Source organism: Passer domesticus, chromosome 7 (genome assembly GCF_036417665.1).
Source record: "Passer domesticus isolate bPasDom1 chromosome 7, bPasDom1.hap1, whole genome shotgun sequence".
Lineage (NCBI taxonomy): Eukaryota > Metazoa > Chordata > Aves > Passeriformes > Passeridae > Passer > Passer domesticus.
Genome location: NC_087480.1, coordinates 32,237,666 through 32,256,727, shown reverse-complemented (window position 1 = coordinate 32,256,727; position 19,062 = coordinate 32,237,666). Strand labels below are relative to the sequence as shown.

The window sequence follows — 19,062 nt, the reverse complement described above, 5'->3', positions numbered from 1 at the left end:
GTGCCAGCTGTGCAATGTGCAGATGGTGCTGGTGCAGCCGCCGTGCCAAGGGCAGCGAGGGCACACACGTGCAGTGCCTGGGCATGGCACTTGCCAGTGGTGAATCCTCTGCACACCCTTCCTGTCACAGCCTCCTGCTGAAGCGTGGGACGTGCAGACAGAGAGGGGCAGGAGGACATGCTGATCCTTCCCAAATGGCCCAGAAGCCAAGAATGCCCGCGTGTCCGAGTGCTGATGGAGCAGCCTGGCAGTGTGTGGGTGTGCTGGAAGAGTGCTGTGAGGCAGGGCACTGATGTTGGTTAAGTGGCCTCAAAACCCAGGGACTGTCTTGCACAGCCCCACGCGGCAGAGAGGGCACGTGCCTGATGGAATGGGAATCGTGTGCTCAAGGAGATTTGTATTTTGAAACACAGCAAGGCAAAACCTTGCCTCGATCACAGGGGCCAGGGTTAATTACAGTGTGAAGTGGGGATGGGTACAATCAGCTGACATCTCAGGGAGGCTGGATGGAACAGCTGCATCCCTGAAGGTGCTGGCTATGAGTTAGGGGTCAGCTGTATGGACACACCCTTATATTTACCTACTGGATTCCTTTGGCATCTTCTGTGCTCTTCCCTTCAAACTAGGACTAATAGCCAGAGCTCTTTTCCTGGCTGTGCCATGCATGGGATAGCCATGGAGCAGGGGTTTCCATGGTGCTCTGTAGGTACCAGTGCCAGCATGGGACAGAATGCCTTGATGTGTAGGAAAGCCCAGGTGAATCCCAAAAGTCTTTGACACTGGTGGGAAAATGTCAGGCCCCAGCATCTGCCACTGTTTGGTGAATGGGAACAGGAAGCCAGGAATTTCAGCATAATATCATTATAAGGCAGAACTTGTATGAGGTCCCACTTTCCTCACACTGCAGTAATCCGTCCTGAGCTTTGTAATCAGTGCCTTTGCAGCTCAGCTTAGTGCAAGTTCTCCTGAATCCAGCCTTAAACTGCTCTCATAAGCTCTTACAGATGGAACAGACCTGTCTAGGAAGCCTGGGGCTCATCCCAGCCAGCTAACCCACCTGATGCAGTGCCACTCACCTGGCCAGCTCCTGGTTTCAAAAACCGTTCTTGGAAAGCTCTGTTATAATTGCTTTTAGGAGCTGAGGAGCTGAGCTCATTCATTCATTCCATATTTTCAAATACATTTGTTGTTGTGGCTTGGACAGGCCTCCTGTCCCTGCACAGGTGCTCTGGCAGAGGAATGCTGAAGGGTCAGGCTCGGGGCAGTTGTGCCTCGTGCTCCCGTGGACATCCCTGGAATGGTTTCCGGAGCACGTGCCTGCTCACCCCGGTATCATTTGACTCACAGACGTAAACAAAAATCTCACTGCTGAGGTCAGTAGGGAAACCTCTCAAATTGCTGTGCAGCTCAGGACCATGTCACGAGTTTTCCTGCCTGGCTAATTCACTCCATGGGATGGATTTCCTCCTTCAGCGGATGGACGTAGGAGGGAGCTTCCCTCACCCTGGGTGCCTGTGGCAAGCCTGTGTGGTGGAGCTGTTGCATGAGGCGCTGCCACTGATTGCTGTGGCCCTTGCCAGGCTGTGTGGCCTCCTGCCATCCCAACCACAAGTTGTGTCAGGTGAGTGGCAGCTGCTGTGTCCACCTCTCACTTCGCACACTCACCTATCTCCCTGGCAGCTCCAGAAGCGTTGCCTTCAGGAGCCCTGGCTGCTGCTGGCAGCTGGCACGGCGCTGTGGAGCCCAGGAACGTGGGGACACATTCCACCAGCCTCTCTCTGTCTGTGCCCTCTGGTGGGCACACTGCCGCGCAGAATCCAGCGTGGGAATACAAACACCACCTGCCTCCTGAGGCTCTGGTCTCTCTCAGCAGGATGTGGTGCTGGCCATGGAACCAAAAGAGTTGAGACCACAGACTCTGCAAAGAGCTCCAGCACACACCAGGAGCATGCAAGGATCAACCACAGCCTGTAGCTCACCTTGCTTACCTCTGGGCCAGATAAGAAGGAAGATGATGTGTCCCATCCATGTGATGCTAGGGATCTTTCAGGTTTTGACCCTAAGTTATCTGACATGTGCTCTTTTGGACTGACAGGAGTGCCTGGCAAGCCGGAGGCTTGGTCTGCCCTGCAGAGACAGGCTGGGGAAAATGGGGTGACAGGGACCTCCTGCAGCTCAGCACAGGGAAGGGCAGAGTCCCACTAGGGACAGGAGCAGCCCCCACACCACTATGTGCTGGGCCACCCAGCTGGAAAGGAGCTTGGCAGAGAAAGCCCTGAGGGGGCTGGCAGGAAACAGGCTGGGCAGGAGCCAGGAACACACCCTGGGAGGGAAGAAGGTGGATGGTGGCTGGGTGCATTAGCTGAGGGCTGATAGCAGGCACAGGGAGGATCCTTCCCCTCTACTCAGGCTGCATGGGTCACACCTGGAGTGCTTGCATGCAGTGTGGGGCTGGCCGGCAGCAGGAGAGACCCTGGAGACCTTCCAGTGGGAGTCACTGCCATGGAGAAGACACGGGAGCATCTCTCCTGAGAGGAAAGGCTGGGCGCGCTGGGGCTTGTGCCGCCTGGAGGAGGCTCGGCGGGTCACGGGCAGGCCAGCACGGCTCTCTGGCCCCGGCAGGAAGCGTTTGAATAGCGAGGAGCTGAGAGGAGCCGCAGCTCCGAGCGCCCGTGTCCGGGCCGGGCGATGCCGCGCGGGGGAGCTGCGGCCCCGCCAGCGGGACCGGCGGGCACGGACCGGCCGAGCCCCGGGCATCCCGCGGGGTCCAGCCCCGGGCATCCCGCGGGGCCCAGCCCGGGCATCCCGCGGGGCCCAGCCCCGGGCACCCGTCCGCAGCCCCCGTCCGCAGCCCCCGGCAGCCTCAGGTGTCCCCAAAGGGCAGGATGTGCCGCCTGTGCCGTCCGTCTGTCCTGCCGATCTCAGCACGCCCCGGCATGACAAGGAGCGGTCCCTGCATGCCGGACCCACCGCCACAGCCCCGGCCTGGCCCGACCCGCAGCCCCCCTGGTGCAGGGCCCCCTCGCAGGGCACTGCCCTCGCAGGGGCCCAGACAAGCACAGAGAGCTGAGGCACCAAGGACGTGCTTTCAGGGGACACGGTTTTGCACTCACAGCTTCAGGCACAGACACGCTCGTTGCCTGTCTTGAGGCTGTTAAATTCCTTTTTACCCAGACCTGGTGGTGTTTGTTCTTGTTGCACTTTGAAGAGCACTGTCTACCTGCATCCTTGGGCAGCCCTGGCTTTGCTCGAGCCCAACAACATGGAATGGGGTAAGGTATGGAGATACTGGGGCCTTCTGCTCTCATCAAAGTTTGGGCCAGTCTCCATCAGCAAGACCCAATGCCAGAACCACATATTCCTGCTCTGCTGTCCTCCCCACTCTGTGTATTTGCCTCCTGTGCGGCAGGAGGGCACACAGCCTGGCAGGGGCCTCCTTTTCTTGAAGGAGGAATATTCAGACTCTAGAGATGGCTGCTCTGAACCCAAAGTGCCTGTCAGTTTCTCTCCTTGCCTCCAAAGGGCAGGATTAAACCCATCTTTAACACAAACTAAATACCACCAGAAATGCTTTCTTCCCCTTAGAAAGAAAAGAAATTGGCAAGGTATGTCAGTAATATATGAAATCCTTCCTTTTAGTTTTGAAATACCATGATTGATTTGTTTTCCTTATGTTTTTCTAGCCTTTGAAAGTGAAAGCTTTCAAAGGAAAAGGCCTCCACAGTTTTAGGTGCTGTTAGCTGTGGCAGCTCTCCGGGCTGGTCTCACTGCCAGCCCTGGCAGTGCCACGACTGCACGGGGCTCTGGTGCTCTGGGCCAGCTGGGCACGGGCTGGGGGCTCCCGAAGCGCTGGGCTGGCAGCCTCAGGACAGCCTGTGCCGACAGATGGGGCAGCTGTCCTCAGGGAAACTGAGCCACGGAAACAGAGGTGAAGGAGCCTGTGCTCAAGGGACATATTATCCTTGAGAGAGGCTGGTCGGGGGAGGCTTTTAGAGGTGCCTTTGCCTCCCACTGCTCACCAGCTGCCAAAGATTGACCGTCCTTCTCCTCCCAGCCTCCCTGGTTGCTTCCCCTCCTGCTCTGCTCTGCTCAGCCCTGCGGCACGGCCCTGCCCCTGCTCCGCAGGCTTCCCTTCCCAGGGAGGCCAGAGGAAAAGGAGGCACAGTGCCATCCCACACGAATCCTGAGGTCAGCATCGTCCGCCATCCCCTGTGCCACAGCCGCTTCCTCTCTCACACGGGATGTTTTCTTTTGTCTGGCAGCTCCATCCCTGCGGAGCTACCGTGGGAGAGAGGGGTGGAGGAGCTGGAGTCTCCCAAGCTGCAGGCACCAGATCTGGGGTGGTTTTGGGACACGTGTGCATTAGGGACAGGGGTGCTTGGCTTGTGCACAGCCTTGCTTCAGCAAGAGCTTACGTGGCCTCTTGTGCCACTCGCTGTGCATGTGACTTCTGCCTGTGACCTGTGGGCATGTTTGGAGGAAATGTGGGTCTGTTCCATAGCTGGGAGATGGTGCTGGCCTGCGCTGGTGTGTTATAAGGGCACCTCATGTTCCCCTCAGTGCTGCTGAGGCCCAGCCATCATCAGGGCAGCACAGACCCCTCTGCAGTGCAAGATGCTGTGCCTGTGCATTCCCTGGGAACAGCGTGTCCAGAACATTTCCGTTTGGCAGGAGGTGCACAAGGATACAGGACTGCCAGAGCACGGCCGCTTCCTGACGGCATCAGCCTGAATTTCAGTGAGCACACAGAGGTCTGCACTCATGACTGGGAGCCTTTCTTGGAACACGCTGTTTGTGTGACCCCAGTGTGGGCAGTGCGACTGAGAGCCGCGGTGTGCCGTGCCGTGCCATGCCAGTGGGACCACTTCCCTGCCACACAAAGGATGGAGGGCGAGAGCCAGCCTGTTCCTGGAGGTGGAAAAGGAGCCAGACAGGCCGTAAGGACGACTCTCCACCTGCCCCAGCTCCCTGGCACACGGCAGGGATGGGATGCTCAGGTTCGCCGGGTGCCGACCGGCAGCACAGGCCCTTTGGGGAGGTGTGAGGCGGCTCCCCACAGCAGCCCCGCGTGCCGGGGCTCCCCGCAGCCTGCTCCGAGCGTCCCGCGGAGCCCGAGCAGCCGGCTGGGGCTGCGGGGAGCCCCCGCCGCAGGTGGGAAGCGCCGCCGGGGACTCGTTCCGCCGCCGAAGGGGAAAGGACCGCGAGGGGAGCGGAGGGAGGAGCGGAGGGAGGAGCGGGAGGAGGGAAGCAGGAGGAGCGGGGCGGGAGCCCGGGCCGGCCCCGCCCGCCCCGCCGCTCCGCACCTGAGCGAGCAGCGGCGGCTCCGCCGGCCCCGGCCCCGGCCCCGGCCCCTGCACGCCCGCCCATGGCTCGGCCGCTGCCGCTGCTGCTCTGCCTGGCCGCGCTGGGCGCCGGCTGCCGGGCAGGGACGCACCCCGCCGGCACGGCCGGGCCCTCCGCCGAGCCGCTGCAGGACGAGGCGGACAACCAGGAGAACATCCTCTCGCAGGTACCGCGGGGCCGGCGCTGCGGGCCGGGCTGCGCGCACCCCGCGGGCGCTGCCTGGCGCTGCGCGCTGCGGGCGCTCGACAGAGCCGGGTCCTCCCGAGTGTGGACTCGTCGGCAGCGCTGGGTGATACTGTGCACACTCAGTGATGCTGGGCGTACGCTGTGGGGGTGCTGGGTGATGCTGCGCACATCCTGGGTGATGCTGCGTGTACGTTCTCGGTGGAGCTCAGTGATGCTGTGCACTGGAGGAAGTTCAGCACGGGGGGCACAGTGAAATCGCTGAAGCCCATCAGGGAGCACTACACAGACTCCATCCTATCATTTCTCCAGGGGGACTCAGAAAAAGGAAACTCCTTGAGAGGAGAATTGGTGGGGCCTCTTTGTGTGCTGAGGGGAGGGATCCGGGCTCTTTCCCTGCCAGTGGGATGTGGTGGAGGTTTCTGTTAGATTTGGCTGATCAGGCAGTGTGTTATTATCTGCCCTCGGAAATGGCTAACGCAGAGACTATTGCAAATGTACCGCCAAAGTTATTTTTGTGCTTGGGCTTCCAGAAGCGCTGTCTGCAAATCTCCGTAAAGGAAATTCCTGGCATTGTATAGGGCTAATCAGAAGTACTGCTTCACCACCAGGTTACGCTGCTTATAGGGTGGCTTTCAGACACTCTTCCAATGTACCCTTGCCCTGTTGTGCTGTGTAAAACAGTCTTGCTCTGGGTAGCAGGTGGCTTATTGGGTCTTTTGCACACAGAGCATTAAAAGAAAGCAGAAAATTAAAAATTCTTGTATTTAAAATTCAAAGTGGTGTTCTGCACACAATGCAATAAAAAGTACCCTGTTGGAAGAAGCCAGGTTTTATTCCTCTTGTAGGTAGTGATCAGCTCTGCGCTCTCTAGAAACCTCCTTGGCTTGACAGATTCTGGAGGAGCTGGCCAGTTTCCTTGAGACTCAGGGTATCCAGAGTGTCCTTGTTTGCACCTTGAGCTCTAGGCCGTGCTTGTCCCTGGGCGTGCAGACAGAGGAGGGGAGGTTTGCTCACTGCTGGTGACCTGTGCTCAGCTGCTAGGTGACTACGACAAGGTGAAGGCGGTGTCCGAAGGCTCCGACTGCCGCTGCAAATGTGTGGTCAGACCGCTGGGCCGTGGTGCCTGCCAGAGGATTAACGAGGGCGCCTTCAGAGCGGAGGATTTTTACACGGTGGAAACCATCACGTCAGGACCCAGCTGCAAGTGTGCGTGCGTGGCCCCCCCCTCAGCTCTCAACCCTTGCGAGGGCGACTTCAGGCTGAAGAAGCTGCGGGAGGCAGAAAGCAGTGACCTGAAGGTAGGAGAGCAGCTTCAGCTCCTGACTCCCTGGGGACAAGGTCATCTTATGAAGCCTTTTTTTTTTCCTGAGCTTTTTCTGAAAAACCCTCTATTTCGTGACCTTTTTTCTTAAACCATCTCCTTGTTATATTTATATCTGCATGTTTGATATGGAAATCAAGTTCAGCATAAGGGATTGAGTTGAGCAGCTGCAATGGATGATTCATTTGATTCATCCTGTGCTGCCTGGGATCCATCGTGGCTTTCTGTGCTGAGAGCCCAGTAGGAACTGGGCTGCTCCCTGCCCTCTGTCCAGCTCCAAATATCCCTGGAGGACAGCTCTGCTCCGCTCAGCAGCTGCCAGGTCTTTTTTCTGTTGCAGACAGGGACTCCCAAGGACCCACGCAAAAAAGCTGATTTGGCTTCCATGGGCCGAAAGCTGCTGATGTGTCAGCATGAGGGTGTGATGCACAGCTGGCTGATGGCAGGATGGATTTGTTGTTTTAAATGCTGACACTTCTCTACTATTTAGTATTATCTCTCTAGTAATATATACCTTTTTTCCAAAAGTGACAGTGTTTGTTCTAAGAACTCCTGACTTTTACTGGGTGCTTCCTTTTGCTGGTGTAGCAGCTGGCAGCAGACCCTGCTGGGTTTTCCAGTTTGCTTCCAGTGTAGGGCAGCAGAACAAGCCACTGGCTTGGTCCAGTCCTGGTGAGTCCCTGGTGTGGCAGGTTGAGTGCTGGTGGCACTGGTGCCCCAAAATCGCTCTCAGGTGGGAAGGGGGGTGGCGTGCAAGGTGCTGTGGGGCAGCTGCCATTGAGGCCACCACGATGGGCTAGTTCTAATTAATTTGGAGCTTGAGGATGTGTTTCATCTTGTCCGACTGCAGACAGTTAGCAACTTCTTGTCCAAGCTCCCCTGCAGCTAGGGAAGATAAATAGGCACAGGCAGACAATCCATCATTCCAGGGGAGGAGGAGTCCCAGTCTGGAGTTGTTTGGTGGTCCCTCGTCTGGGGAAAAGCCAGGAGGTCCCACGTGGCCTTAGATGAAAGTCGTGAGCTCTCTGTGGTTAGGGGAGGGGACACTCCCGAGGCGACAGAGCCACCCCTGTGGTCCCTTGCTGGGAAGCAGGCAGAGCTCCTGCACCAGCAGCTCCCAGCTCCCTCCCAATCTCCTCCAGGAGGAGCAGAGCTGCTTGGCTGTCCCTTGGCTCTGGCTGCACTTCCCATCGGGGAGCAGCTCGCAGCCAGCTGTGGTGTGAAAGGCTGTCCTCTAGGAACTGGCCCCGGCTCCCCCGCTCGCTTTGCAAGGGCTGGCGGCCAGGCGGTTGCACAAGGTTTGTCCAAACGCACACACACGGGGTTTTTTGTGCTGCCAGGCACCATCCCGGGAGCTGGGCAACGGGATTGCCTTCCCACCAAGCATAGAGCCCCTCCTGGGGTCAGGATCACTGGGAACAGCCCTTTCTTGCAGGAGAGGCTGGGAAGAAGGAGAGGATACAACTCCAGTTCTTAAGCTGCTCATGAGGAGCAGCTCCCACAACTCATCAGTGAGTGAACACCACAGCTCTGAGGAGCCCCAAAGGGTTTTACTCTCTTTGCTGGTCTAACAAGTATTGCTCTTGCCTGGTCCAGCAGCAGGAAGGGCACAGGGTCATTTGTATGTTGTGTTTTATCGGACTTTCTTATGATCTGATCCAGCCCTGTGTACTGCATGTGTGGGAGAGCCGTGGGAAGGTCCCTCCCTTGGGTGGGCTGCAGGATGAGTCCCTGAGGGAATGGTGAGAAAGAGAGAGAAATCCAGGCAGCAGGAACACAGCCCAGGACCAGCAAACTCAGTGGAATGCCTGCACTGGGCTTCCCAGCTGAAGGTTTCAGTCGCATCTGTGCCTTTAGTAAGGTCCAGTGGGAATTTGTGGAGCCAAAGTCCACAGTGGGTGAAAGGAGGGAAACAGTGAGTTGATAGGAACATCAGTGTGGTCTTTGGGGGAAGGTCAGCGTGGTGTTGGCAGGGAGTAGCTTTATCTCAGATCTATTTTTGTGAAATGGCAGCATGCTGCCTGCAGGCACAGTGTGAGTTTTGGGGGTCTTGGTGCAGAGTCAGTGCAAGGAGGCTGTGCTCAGGATCCTTTGGAAGGAGGTTAATGCAGTCTGCAACCTTTGTGCATTGATGGAAATTCTCCAGCCTGGAGGGAAAGTGGTTGTCTCCAGTGGCTGTCTGGCAGGCAGTGTGCATTGTATCGGTCGTCTCCATCCAGCTCTCAGTGGAAAGTGGATGCACAGCCATAAAACAGCTCTTGTCTCTTAATGCTGTCATTTTATCTGGCCCAAAAAAATCTTTCCTTTGCTGTCAGCTCCACAGGGAGGCTGCAGAGGCTGGGGTGGAAACTCCAAGTGCTGCCAGCAGTGCTGCCTGTGATTCTCCCATGTTTATGAAGCTCTGCTGACCAGTTTGTAGCTGCTGGGAGAAAATGTCACTGCTCTGTAGTAATTCCTATGCACTGAAAATCCTGCTCAGCCATTGGGGTTATAGAGTCTACAGCACCACACTGGACATGTGGGGGCACATGGGGACACGTGGGACCAGGGGGAGGTGGCCCAGGAGCCCTTCCCACTAGCCGTGCCATGCTTAGCACTGTCCTCTGAGGCGCAGCACCAGAAACTGGACAGAATGCAGAACAAGGGCTCTGCTGTCCAGATCCCCAGGGCTGACCAAGGGCTGATGCTGGGCAGGACACAGGCACAGGGGTGACTTAAATGCAGGGTGTCTGTGAAATGGGTGGCTGCAGGAGAGAGCAGCATCCCTCTGATCAAATTGCTCTTCAGAAAGGCAACTGTTGCCAGGCTGGCACCGAATTTCTATTTCTTCGCTCTTGTAATTTGAGAGTATTTTAAAACTTTTTAACAAGTTTCTTCTTGTTCCAGGAAAAAGAGCACAGGATGGCACAAACTCAGAGTCTGACCTCAAACTGAGCTGCCTTTTTCTTGTTGCCTTTTTTTCTGGCAGTCATATCACTGGTGGAGTAGTTAAGCCTTTGGGCTTGTGGGAGAGCCTGCCTAAAGCTGGCAAAGAGAGCAGCATGTTACCTTGCTCTGCTACTAATCCCCAGCACCCAAAATGTGCTCCTGAAGCCCTGAGGCTCTGTGGAGGTAGCAAGTGTCACTTTGCATGCCGTGTTCTGACCAGGGCAGCAGTGCAGCAGGGCTGTGTAAGGAAAAACTTGCTTTTTAATCCAAATTCTTGCACTCAGATGGAGTGCACTTGACTTTTCAGCTGAAGAAGCTACATGGGTGTATGTTACAGCAAGTGCTGCTGCCTGACTGTTCTCCCCTTGCCTTGCAGCTCTCCTCCATCGTTGAGATGCTGGAAAGTGCCTTTTATGGCTTAGACCTTCTGAAGCTGCACTCAGTCACGACCAAGCTGGTGGGTCGGGTGGAGAAGCTCGAGGAGGTGAGTCCTGCTCTCCTTCAATGTCCTTGCCCTCGGTGGGACTGGCCTCCAACCAAGTTCCTGCTACCTTTGGTGCATTCTGAGCCACATTGCTTGGGAAGAAATGTTAATTAACTATTTGGCTTAAACTAAACCAGACCAGACTTGGATCTGAACCAGTCTGGATCACAGGCAGTGCTCAGTGCATCCCCACCCCATCAGCCTTGCCTGACCCTCTCCAGCTCTCGCAGTCCCTCAGGGCTTAGACTGGGAGTTGGATCCCAGCTGTGGCCTCAGCAAGAGCAGCATCTCCTTTGGGTCAGAAGGCCCTGCTGTTAAGTTTTTCCTCTTCTCAGTTTTACTTGCGTGCTGGTGTGATGGTTGCTCTCAACCAGGAGCTTTTGTGCTGTTTGATGTGGGGGCGAGAGGTTCAAGGCTGGTGCAGGGGTACACTCAGCAGGACTGTGGGGAGCCAAGGAGCTCACATTCCTGAAGGACCAAGTTACGTCTTGGCCTGTGTTAAAACAGAGCAGAACCCTCAACCTTCCACTTAATTTTAGAGCAGACTTCCAGTGAAATAATTTTCACTTCCATACAGTTTAATATTTCTTTGGCTAGCACAGCGTAAGGTTTGCAGTTTAAGCTGTGCTCGGCTATGTAGGAACAGGTTGCCAGATTAAATACTGGAGTTTTCTCCCGTGGTCCGTATCTGGGACAGTAATTCTACATTCTTGTCAGAGTGGAGCAGTCCTGTTCGTCTGCAGCCAGGAGCTGAGAGGCAATGATTTATAAAGCCAAAATTCCACTTGCAAAGTGTTTCGGGAAGGCACAGCGTGCTCCATCCTGGGGTCAGGAAGGAGACTGCTGAGGGGAACACGCTTGTCTGGGGGGCTTTGAGTTTCCAAGCATGGAGATTGACCCAAAAGGGGTTTTGAGGTCTGAAAATAACAAAGCACCAATGTTGGCCTTTGCAATCCCACCCTCTTCCTGTGGTTTAGTGTGTTCTTCATTACTTGGGTTTGCCAAGGGATTGTTTCAGGTGGGGTTATCGCTGCACTCTGCTCCAGTACCAAAGTGACCCTACCTACCAGCTAGTTTCTGCAGGGGAGTTTAGAGCCAGCAGTGCTGGTGGCACGTAGGGCACGTGGGGTGACCTTTGCAGCCTGGTCACTCTGCTCACAGCCTGTCACAGAGAGGCAGATGGCAGAAAGCTCCGTAGAGCTGAAGGAGTTTGGTCTGGGGTGAAGCTGTAGAGGTGTAGGAGCAAGGAATTAACAGGAGCCTCTAATTTCCCAGAAGTGAGGCTGCAGGATCATGTAAAAGCAGCTGAAGCTGCCTGCAGGCACTTGGACAGGATGGAGAAAGGCAAGAGAGGCCTTGGTTAGAAGGAGATTGCTCAGTGCTTGGGGCAGCGCCGAGCTGATGCAGGCAGCAGGTGTGAAATGCCTCCTGCTGCTGGCTTAGCACAAGAATTCCTGTTGAGAGGATGTGGAGGAGGATCACGTCCTGCGTCAGCCGTGGACTCTGACAGCATGGACAGCTGAGATGCTGAACTGAAGCCTGGCATGGCTTCAGAGCATCCCCCTCCCAGGCGGGTGTGCTTTTGGCAGCTGCTCCCCTGTGCAGCAGCTGAGCAGCCTCAGCAGCATCACAGGCCAGGCTTTGGTGCTGCCTCTCCTCTCCAGGGGAGGCAGATTTTATCCCTAAGCAGGTCATAAGCCAAACATTACAGAGGAGAAGTGGTAAGGGCACAAGGCTGTTGGAATCAGTCATTCTCTCCAAAGGAGGATGGTGTTGAGAGCTGCTCCTGTGCTGCTCCCGGGAGAGCATCATGAGATCCCCTGCTCCTCTGCTTACTGCAGCAAAATGCTTGCTGGAGAGTCCCTGTGTCATTGGACTCGGCCTCAAAGTGTCCTGGTAAATCTGTGACTCATGATTCTTGGGTAAAGACTGGGAATTCAGATGCCTATGCAGGGTGCTGGGGGTTAACCCCTCTGTTTTTGCAGAGGTTGGAAGGTTTCATGAGTTCTTTGCAGTACAACAAGGTGTTTTAGACCAATGGTGTCAGTAAAAGGAAGGAACCCCCAATTCCTGGTCCATGGAGTGCCTTCTCTAGTGAGGCAGCTCCTCTGCTGTGTTTGCAGCTTGCAGCTGTCACATCAGCTGGCAATTTTGAGGTCACAGATGGAGGTCACGGTGGGTTTTACGATAAATTAATGACGGAACAGATTGAAAATGAATGATCAGGGTAACCACCCCCAGTGCCTGTGCTAAAGTGTTTTGACTGATGTGCCACCCATCCAAAGCAGTGACTGTTTGAGGTGTAGAAGCCCACGGAGTGATGAGCAGACTGCAACAATCCCTTGGGCACGGGGTGTGCCTGTGGCTGAGGGACTGAGAAGGGTGAAGGGTTTTGCCTGCTGGGTGAGTTGCAACCAGCCCCAGCTCTGTCCCTGTCACAGGACAGCTCTCTGACAGTCACTGGCTCTTGTTCTGTCCCCAGATTCTCAGATTCTGTGGGAGCAGAGGGTGCTGGGGAACAGCAGTCCCTGAGTGCAGGCAGTGTGTGGCCAGGGCAGGAAAGTGAGATTAATAAATGCAAGATGAACTTGCTGCCACAGGCAAAGGACACCAGGCTGACTTTAAGGTGTTTCAGCTTGTCTTTTCCTCTTCCTTCTGGGAGCTGGTGAATGTGGCTGAGGGTGGGGGTTGAAGAGCCTCAAGGCCACTCTCCCACTCCATGGGAACCTGCAGCAAAGAGTGGATATGTACCCCAGGGATGGGGTTCCTCGATCCCACTGGGGTCATGGGCATCTTCTTAGCAGCTGAAGTGGAGAATCCCCAGCTGTGAGCCCAGGATAGCAGCACAGAGCTCCAGAGCTGTGGTTTGGGGGCCACAGAACATTCCTTGTCGTTGAAGTGTGCTCTCTTGCTTTCCCAGGGCATGTCCAGGAACTTATCGCAGGAAGGCCAGCGGGCAGGAGCCAGCGGGGAGGAGGGTCTGCAGGATGCCCCTGGCAGGGAGAACTGCTCTAGGCTCCTCCCCAACAGCCTGGCTGACATCGAGGGCTCTCTGCAGCGGGACGCTGAGGCTGCCTACGCTCACTCAGAGGTACAGCTCAGTGTCACTGCTGCTGCTCACGCTGCCCCGGGCTGATTTTCTCCTCACTGGAGTGACCCCGTTTATGCACCTCCGACTCCAAGCCGTGTGTCTCGGCACAGCCCGGCTGCTGCTGGGACGGATGTAGGTGGAAGCAGAGGGAGCTTGCTCCCTCGGCCTCCCCCCTTCCCACGGGGCTGTTGGTTTTCGAGGTCAGCGGTGGCTGAGCTGCTTGGAAAACGTGATGTCATTGCGGGGCTGGCTGGGAAGCGCTGGGAAGCAGAGCCTTTGATTAGCAGGGCTTGGGGCTCGGTGGAGGGACAGCCTGTCGCCTGCCTCCCCTCCCTCCCAGCCAAGCAATTACCCCTCCACCACCAGCCCTGAGCCTGGTGGGCTCCGGGCAGGGGTTTGGGCATCCCCCTGGTTCTGGCATCCAGCACCACACTGTGGGGGTCCCCATGGGTCTGCCCAGCATGGGGACATCCTTTGCCTGGGGCAGCAGTTTCTGTGCAGCCCCAGAGAGATGTGAGCGGGGTGTTTTGGGAAAAGGTCTGTCCAGGGTGTCCTGAAGTTGTTGCTGATTCAGTGGTACTATCTAGGATGGCCCCGCTCCTCTGATCCCTGCTGGGCAGCTCCTGGAGCATACTGCCCTCACCCCAGTGTCCCTCTGCAGGGCAGTAGGAGGTGTCCGGCAGTGGGGGGAACAATTAGTTCATAATTTCCAGCTCAAGCAGGGGTGCTCAGCTCCAAAGGATGGCAAGAGCCTGCGCTTGCCTTCCAGCCCTGCTCTGCAGATCCTGTGTGGGGATGGGCTCCCCAAGTCCCTGGGGACCGGGGTGGGCTCCCACACATGCACTGTGTGTCAGCAGGTAGGGAAATGACACCAACTGTGCTGTGCCCCAGGGAGAGCTGTGCTCAGGCAGGGGTGTCCGGCCATGCTCCCAGCCCCGCTCCCCATGCCATGAGCTGAGCAGCTGCTGCCTGCTGGAGAGGAGCCAGCCCCAGCCAGGCAGGGGAGCAGAGCGTGAGGCTTTTATTACCCCGAGTGACCTCATTTCCCAATATTCCCCTTTTCTCGCTGCTAATTGCAGCAGGGCCCATCTTGTCAGCCAAATGGGCACCGCTTCAACCCTCAGGCTGGCTTTTCGATTTTCTTTAATGAGATGAAATCCTTCAGAGCTGAGCTGTGGCAGCTGGTCTCTGCCCTGGGGGGTTCCTGGTCCCTGCCTTGCGAGGTTCCGAGGTTCCCGCTCCTGCTGAGAAGGTGCCTTCAGCCTCTCTGCCCTGTGAAAGCTCAGTGCACATTGCACACTCTGCCCATCAGCTGCTGGAACCAGCCCCTGGCATTCCAGGGAGTGACCCTACTTCTCCTGTCTGCCCTGCATCCCACAGCGTGTGCCTTATAGAGCTCTGAGTCGCAGAACTGCAAGGTGGCACCATAGATATGCAGGAGCAGCGCTGGTCTGCCACCCTGCTGTGTCCTGAAGGGTTTCCCATGGCAGAATGGACTGAGAGAGACCCTGAGGAACTAGGGAGCTCAAATCCTCCTGCGCAGCATGGGGCTGTGCAGCCTGACCTGCCCTTTCACCAAAACGTGGCATTTCCAGCCATCTGGTAACAACCTCCTGTGTCTCTTCCAGGGAAGATATGAAGAAAGATTCCTGAAGGATGAAACCATCTCCCAGCAGATCAACTCTGTGGAATCCCTCCCAGAGCTGCGCCTCTCTCTGGAGGACAAGAAGCCTGAGCAGCTCTTGCAGAGGCAGCTGCGGGTGAGGAGCCGGCCTCCTTCCAAGCCCACCATTGTCCGAGGGGTCACCTACTACAAAGCCCAGTCCACCGAGTCAGAGAACGACATCGAGGAGCAACGTGAGTTGGGTATGCAGACATGGTTGGTGGGATGGTGGCTGCATCCCGCAGCAAAGCCAGTGCCTCATCCCCTGCAGTGTGGGGGCAAAGTGTGTGTGAGCAGCAGGGGGAGGTGGGACAGCTGGTACCTCACCGCTGTGCAGCCTTTGAGCTGAGTATGCGGGGCAATGTAGCATTGTTATTCCATGGAAAATCCATGGCAGCTGAGGAAATAGCTCACTGCTTTGGTTCAAAACACCCAGCATCACATACCTTTCCAGAAGTAAACGGAGGTTTATTAAATATGCCTGTGTTTCAAATCCACCTGCCCCATGGCATCCCGGGAGGTTTGCGCAGTGTTTGCTGTGGTGGAAGGCAGTTCAGGGCTCACGGCCCTGGCCATGCTGGGAGCAGGGGATGAGCCCTCACAGACCAGCGGAGCGGTCAGCACGGGCAGGGCAGAAGGATGAGTGCCCTCGCTGTGCAGACTGGCTCAGCAGCAAGGACATCCAGCCTGCCTCTGGGGGTTTGTGAGCTCCTGGAGATGAGGAGGGGCAAAGGGTGCCTGTGCTGGCTGGGGAATCCCAGTGATCCCCGTGCCCTGGCTGAGGCTACTGCTTTGGCATCCTGGGTTAGGTGAGTGGGATCTGGTTTGGAATGCAGCTGGTCTCCATCCTGTCCAGTCTCTGGGAGATGTCAGGGCAGAATTGATCTCCGTCACCTCCCGCTCTGCCTGGCCTGAGGGGGTGGATGTCACTTGATGGGGCCCCTCCTGACAGGGGCAGTTCTCTGCAATTCTCTGAGGGGAATGGAGAGGGAATGCAGGTGGATTTAGGACCAGCCAGCCTGCAGCAGGGGCCAGCGAGGCGGCGGGAGGGGCCTGGCTCCCCTGGCTGCAGGGCTGACACCTGTGCCTGTGTTTGGCAGCGGACGAGCTGTTCAGCGGGGACAACACGGTGGACCTGCTGATAGAGGACCAGCTCCTGAGGCCCAGCAGCAGGGCAGGCGAGCCCATGAGAAAGCCCTCCCCAGTGGGGTGGCCGCCCACCCCTGGTGTAGCTCCCACCACCCTGCCAGCTGCTGGCACTGCTGCAGCATCCGTGGTGCCGCTGTCCCCTGCCACGCCAGACCCCACCGCCGTGAGCTGGCTGATCCCCACCCCGGAGTCCGTGACTGCCCCGGCAGGGCTGGCGGAGGAGGGGACCCCACAGCCACCGGCAGGCATGGCCAGCACGGTGGTGGCCACAGCCACAGAGAATGTGCTCGTGGCCACCCCCGCTGGAGGCTGGAGTGACATGGAGCACAGCCCAGGAGCTTGGGTCCAGGCAAACACCCCTGCGACACCGGTCAGCCCTGCCATCCCTGCCACCCCAAAGGAGGGCCTGGAGGAGGAGGACATCAGGAACATCATTGGTGAGTGCCTGCAGGTGCTGCACCCATCCAGCTGGCTCATACCCACAGTGCGTCCTGCAAAGCACAGAACACCTGGATTTGATCACAGGTGGGAGATGTCATGGAGATGGCAGCTGGACAGCACTTCACTAGGGTGCCAAGTTTAATTATTAACTCTGGAACCTACTGTAGTTTCCTCCCACCTTTAGGGGTTGGGCTGGGCAAAGCAAAAAGAGATGGGACCTGTGACAGTCAGCAGTCTGAGCTGGAGCAGGGACATGGCTGAGGCTGTGGGGACATGTTTGTAGGGTCTGGCCAGTCCTGCTGGGCCTCACAAAGCTTCACCAGAGCCAAGGTGGCAGGGGGTACCTGCTGGGTGAGCAAGGGGCTTGGAGGGGGGTGACGCCTTCAGGGAGAGCATGGCCACCCTGCCTCTGGCCTCACAAGCCCTTCCCTGCCCACGCAGGGCGCTGCAAGGACACGCTGTCCACCATCTCGGGGCCCACCACCCAGAACACCTACGGGCGTAACGAGGGAGCCTGGATGAAGGACCCCCTGGCCCAGGAGGAGCGGATCTATGTCACCAATTACTACTATGGAAACACCCTGGTGGAGTTCAGGAACCTTGACAATTTCAAGCAAGGTGAGTTTGCACCATCTCTGATACCATGCTAGCCACCACTCAGCTGATCTGAGCAACATCCTCTTTCCTGGGGATGCTGCATCATGGGGGGATGATCTGCCTGGGGACCTTCCACTTTTGGGTGCTGGCACCCGGTGTCTGGGGCACAGAGCATGGAACAGCTCAGGATCTGGCTGGTGGCCAGGGAGGGAGTGCAGGCAGAGCTGTGGGCAGAGGGTGCTGCTGGCATGGCCACTCACCCCACGGCAAAGGGAGGTCTCAGCAGCCAGGTGTGTCTGCCCTGCAGGTCGCTGGAGCAACTCCTACAAGCTCCCGTACAGCTGGATTGGGACAGGGCACGTTGTCTACAACGGTTCCTTCTACTACAACCGGGCCTTCACGCGCAACATCATCAAGTACGACCTGAAGCAGCGCTATGTGGCCGCCTGGGCCATGCTGCACGACGTGGCCTACGAGGAGTCCACCCCGTGGCGGTGGCGAGGCCACTCTGACGTGGACTTTGCCGTGGACGAGAACGGCCTGTGGATCATCTACCCAGCCATCAGCTATGAGGGCTTCAACCAGGAGGTGATCGTGCTGAGCAAGCTGAACGCGGCCGACCTCAGCACTCAGAAGGAGACCACGTGGCGGACGGGGCTGCGCAAGAACTTCTACGGGAACTGCTTCGTCATCTGTGGGGTCCTGTATGCGGTCGACAGCTACAACAAGAGGAATGCCAATATCTCCTATGCCTTTGACACGCACACCAACACACAGATCATCCCCAGGCTGCTCTTTGAGAACGAGTACGCCTACACCACGCAGATAGACTATAACCCCAAGGACCGCCTGCTCTACGCCTGGGACAATGGCCACCAAGTCACCTACCACGTCATCTTTGCCTACTGAGACCCCCCACCACAGTGGGGCACTGCAAGCCAGGGGCCACCAGCACCTTTTATTATTATTTTAATTGTTATTATTGTTATTTTGTACAAATTGAAGAGTAAATGATGGGTTTTGTTTCAAGCTGTTTTTTTATGGTGGATTGTAGATCAATCCCCAGGCCAGAAGCACCCCCTTTGTCTTTGCTGTATCCTTGCTTCTGATTTTCCTTCCCAGGGGAAGGAGCTCCTCCTTTGGAAGGGCAGGCCCGGCTCTCCTACCCAGGGAAGAAGAGGTGGTCCAGACACCATCCTCCTGAGGATGTTTTTAGCTAGAGATGATAAGCAAGACACCCTGACCCAGTGCAAAGTTGCACGCACCAGGTCCCAGTGGGATGCTGCTGCCTGCCTGTCCTGGTGGAGGACCTGCATGTCCCATGGGAATGTCCCGTCTCTCAGGACCATCTTCCCAGCTGACGGCCAGCAGGCCCCTTGGAGATCCTGCTGTACAATGGGGCTGCGAGCACAGCTCCAGCAGCCTCTGGTGCTGGTACTTATGTCGAGGACTGTCCCCTCCAGCTGGGCTTTGCTCTCTGCAGGCTGCTCTGGGGGGCTGGGTGCACCCCCGAGCCCTGACTCATGCCTGGAGGGAGTTGGTGGCAGGAGGGGTGTGCTGTAAATACTTGTAGATGGCTTTTGTTTGTTCATTTTGTAACCCAAATAGTCCCCCTTGGCATTTGCTGGGTGAAGGCTCTGCTCAGCTAGGCGCTGGGCTGCCTGGGCAGGGGCTGGCAGAGCCCTCGCTGTGCCACTCCTCCTCCTCCATTCCTCATGCCCATGCCAGCCCTGGTCCTGGACCTTCAGGATCACCTCAGAGAGGCACAGCCCTTGCCCTCCTGCCCATCAGCATCTTGTATTTACCTGCTGTCAGTAATAAAGGATCCAGTACCTTCGCAGCTCTTTGGGGCTTTCTTT

The 19,062-nt window shown here is 57.0% G+C and overlaps 1 protein-coding gene across 2 annotated transcripts; it reads left to right on the top strand.

Moving 5' to 3' along the window:
• The first annotated feature begins 5,267 nt into the window (after nt 1-5,267).
• Nucleotides 5,268-19,043, top strand: OLFML2B (olfactomedin like 2B). 2 transcript variants are annotated; one of them, XM_064427423.1, is made up of 8 exons: nt 5,268-5,509; nt 6,564-6,827; nt 10,155-10,262; nt 13,183-13,353; nt 14,982-15,210; nt 16,117-16,602; nt 17,048-17,224; nt 17,511-19,043. In XM_064427423.1, the coding sequence occupies exons 1-8, from the start codon at nt 5,366-5,368 to the stop codon at nt 18,110-18,112; spliced, it is 2,181 nt and encodes a 726-aa protein (XP_064283493.1). In that variant the 5' UTR covers nt 5,268-5,365; the 3' UTR covers nt 18,113-19,043. The 2 variants fall into 2 exon arrangements, with proteins under 2 accessions (XP_064283493.1, XP_064283492.1); XM_064427422.1 differs by having other exon boundaries at nt 14,982-15,219.
• Nucleotides 19,044-19,062: the final 19 nt, after the last annotated feature.

What these genes read in the sequence shown, in the direction of transcription:
- OLFML2B (XM_064427422.1), top strand. Translation starts at nt 5,366, where the DNA reads ATGGCTCGGCCGCTGCCGCTGCTGCTCTGCCTGGCCGCGCTGGGCGCC. An exon ending in CGAGGAGCAACGTGAGTTGG is followed by an intron (nt 15,220 to 16,116) that starts GTATGCAGACAT and finishes TGTGTTTGGCAG; the next exon opens with CGGACGAGCTGTTCAGCGGG. An exon ending in CCTTGACAATTTCAAGCAAG is followed by an intron (nt 17,225 to 17,510) that starts GTGAGTTTGCAC and finishes TCTGCCCTGCAG; the next exon opens with GTCGCTGGAGCAACTCCTAC.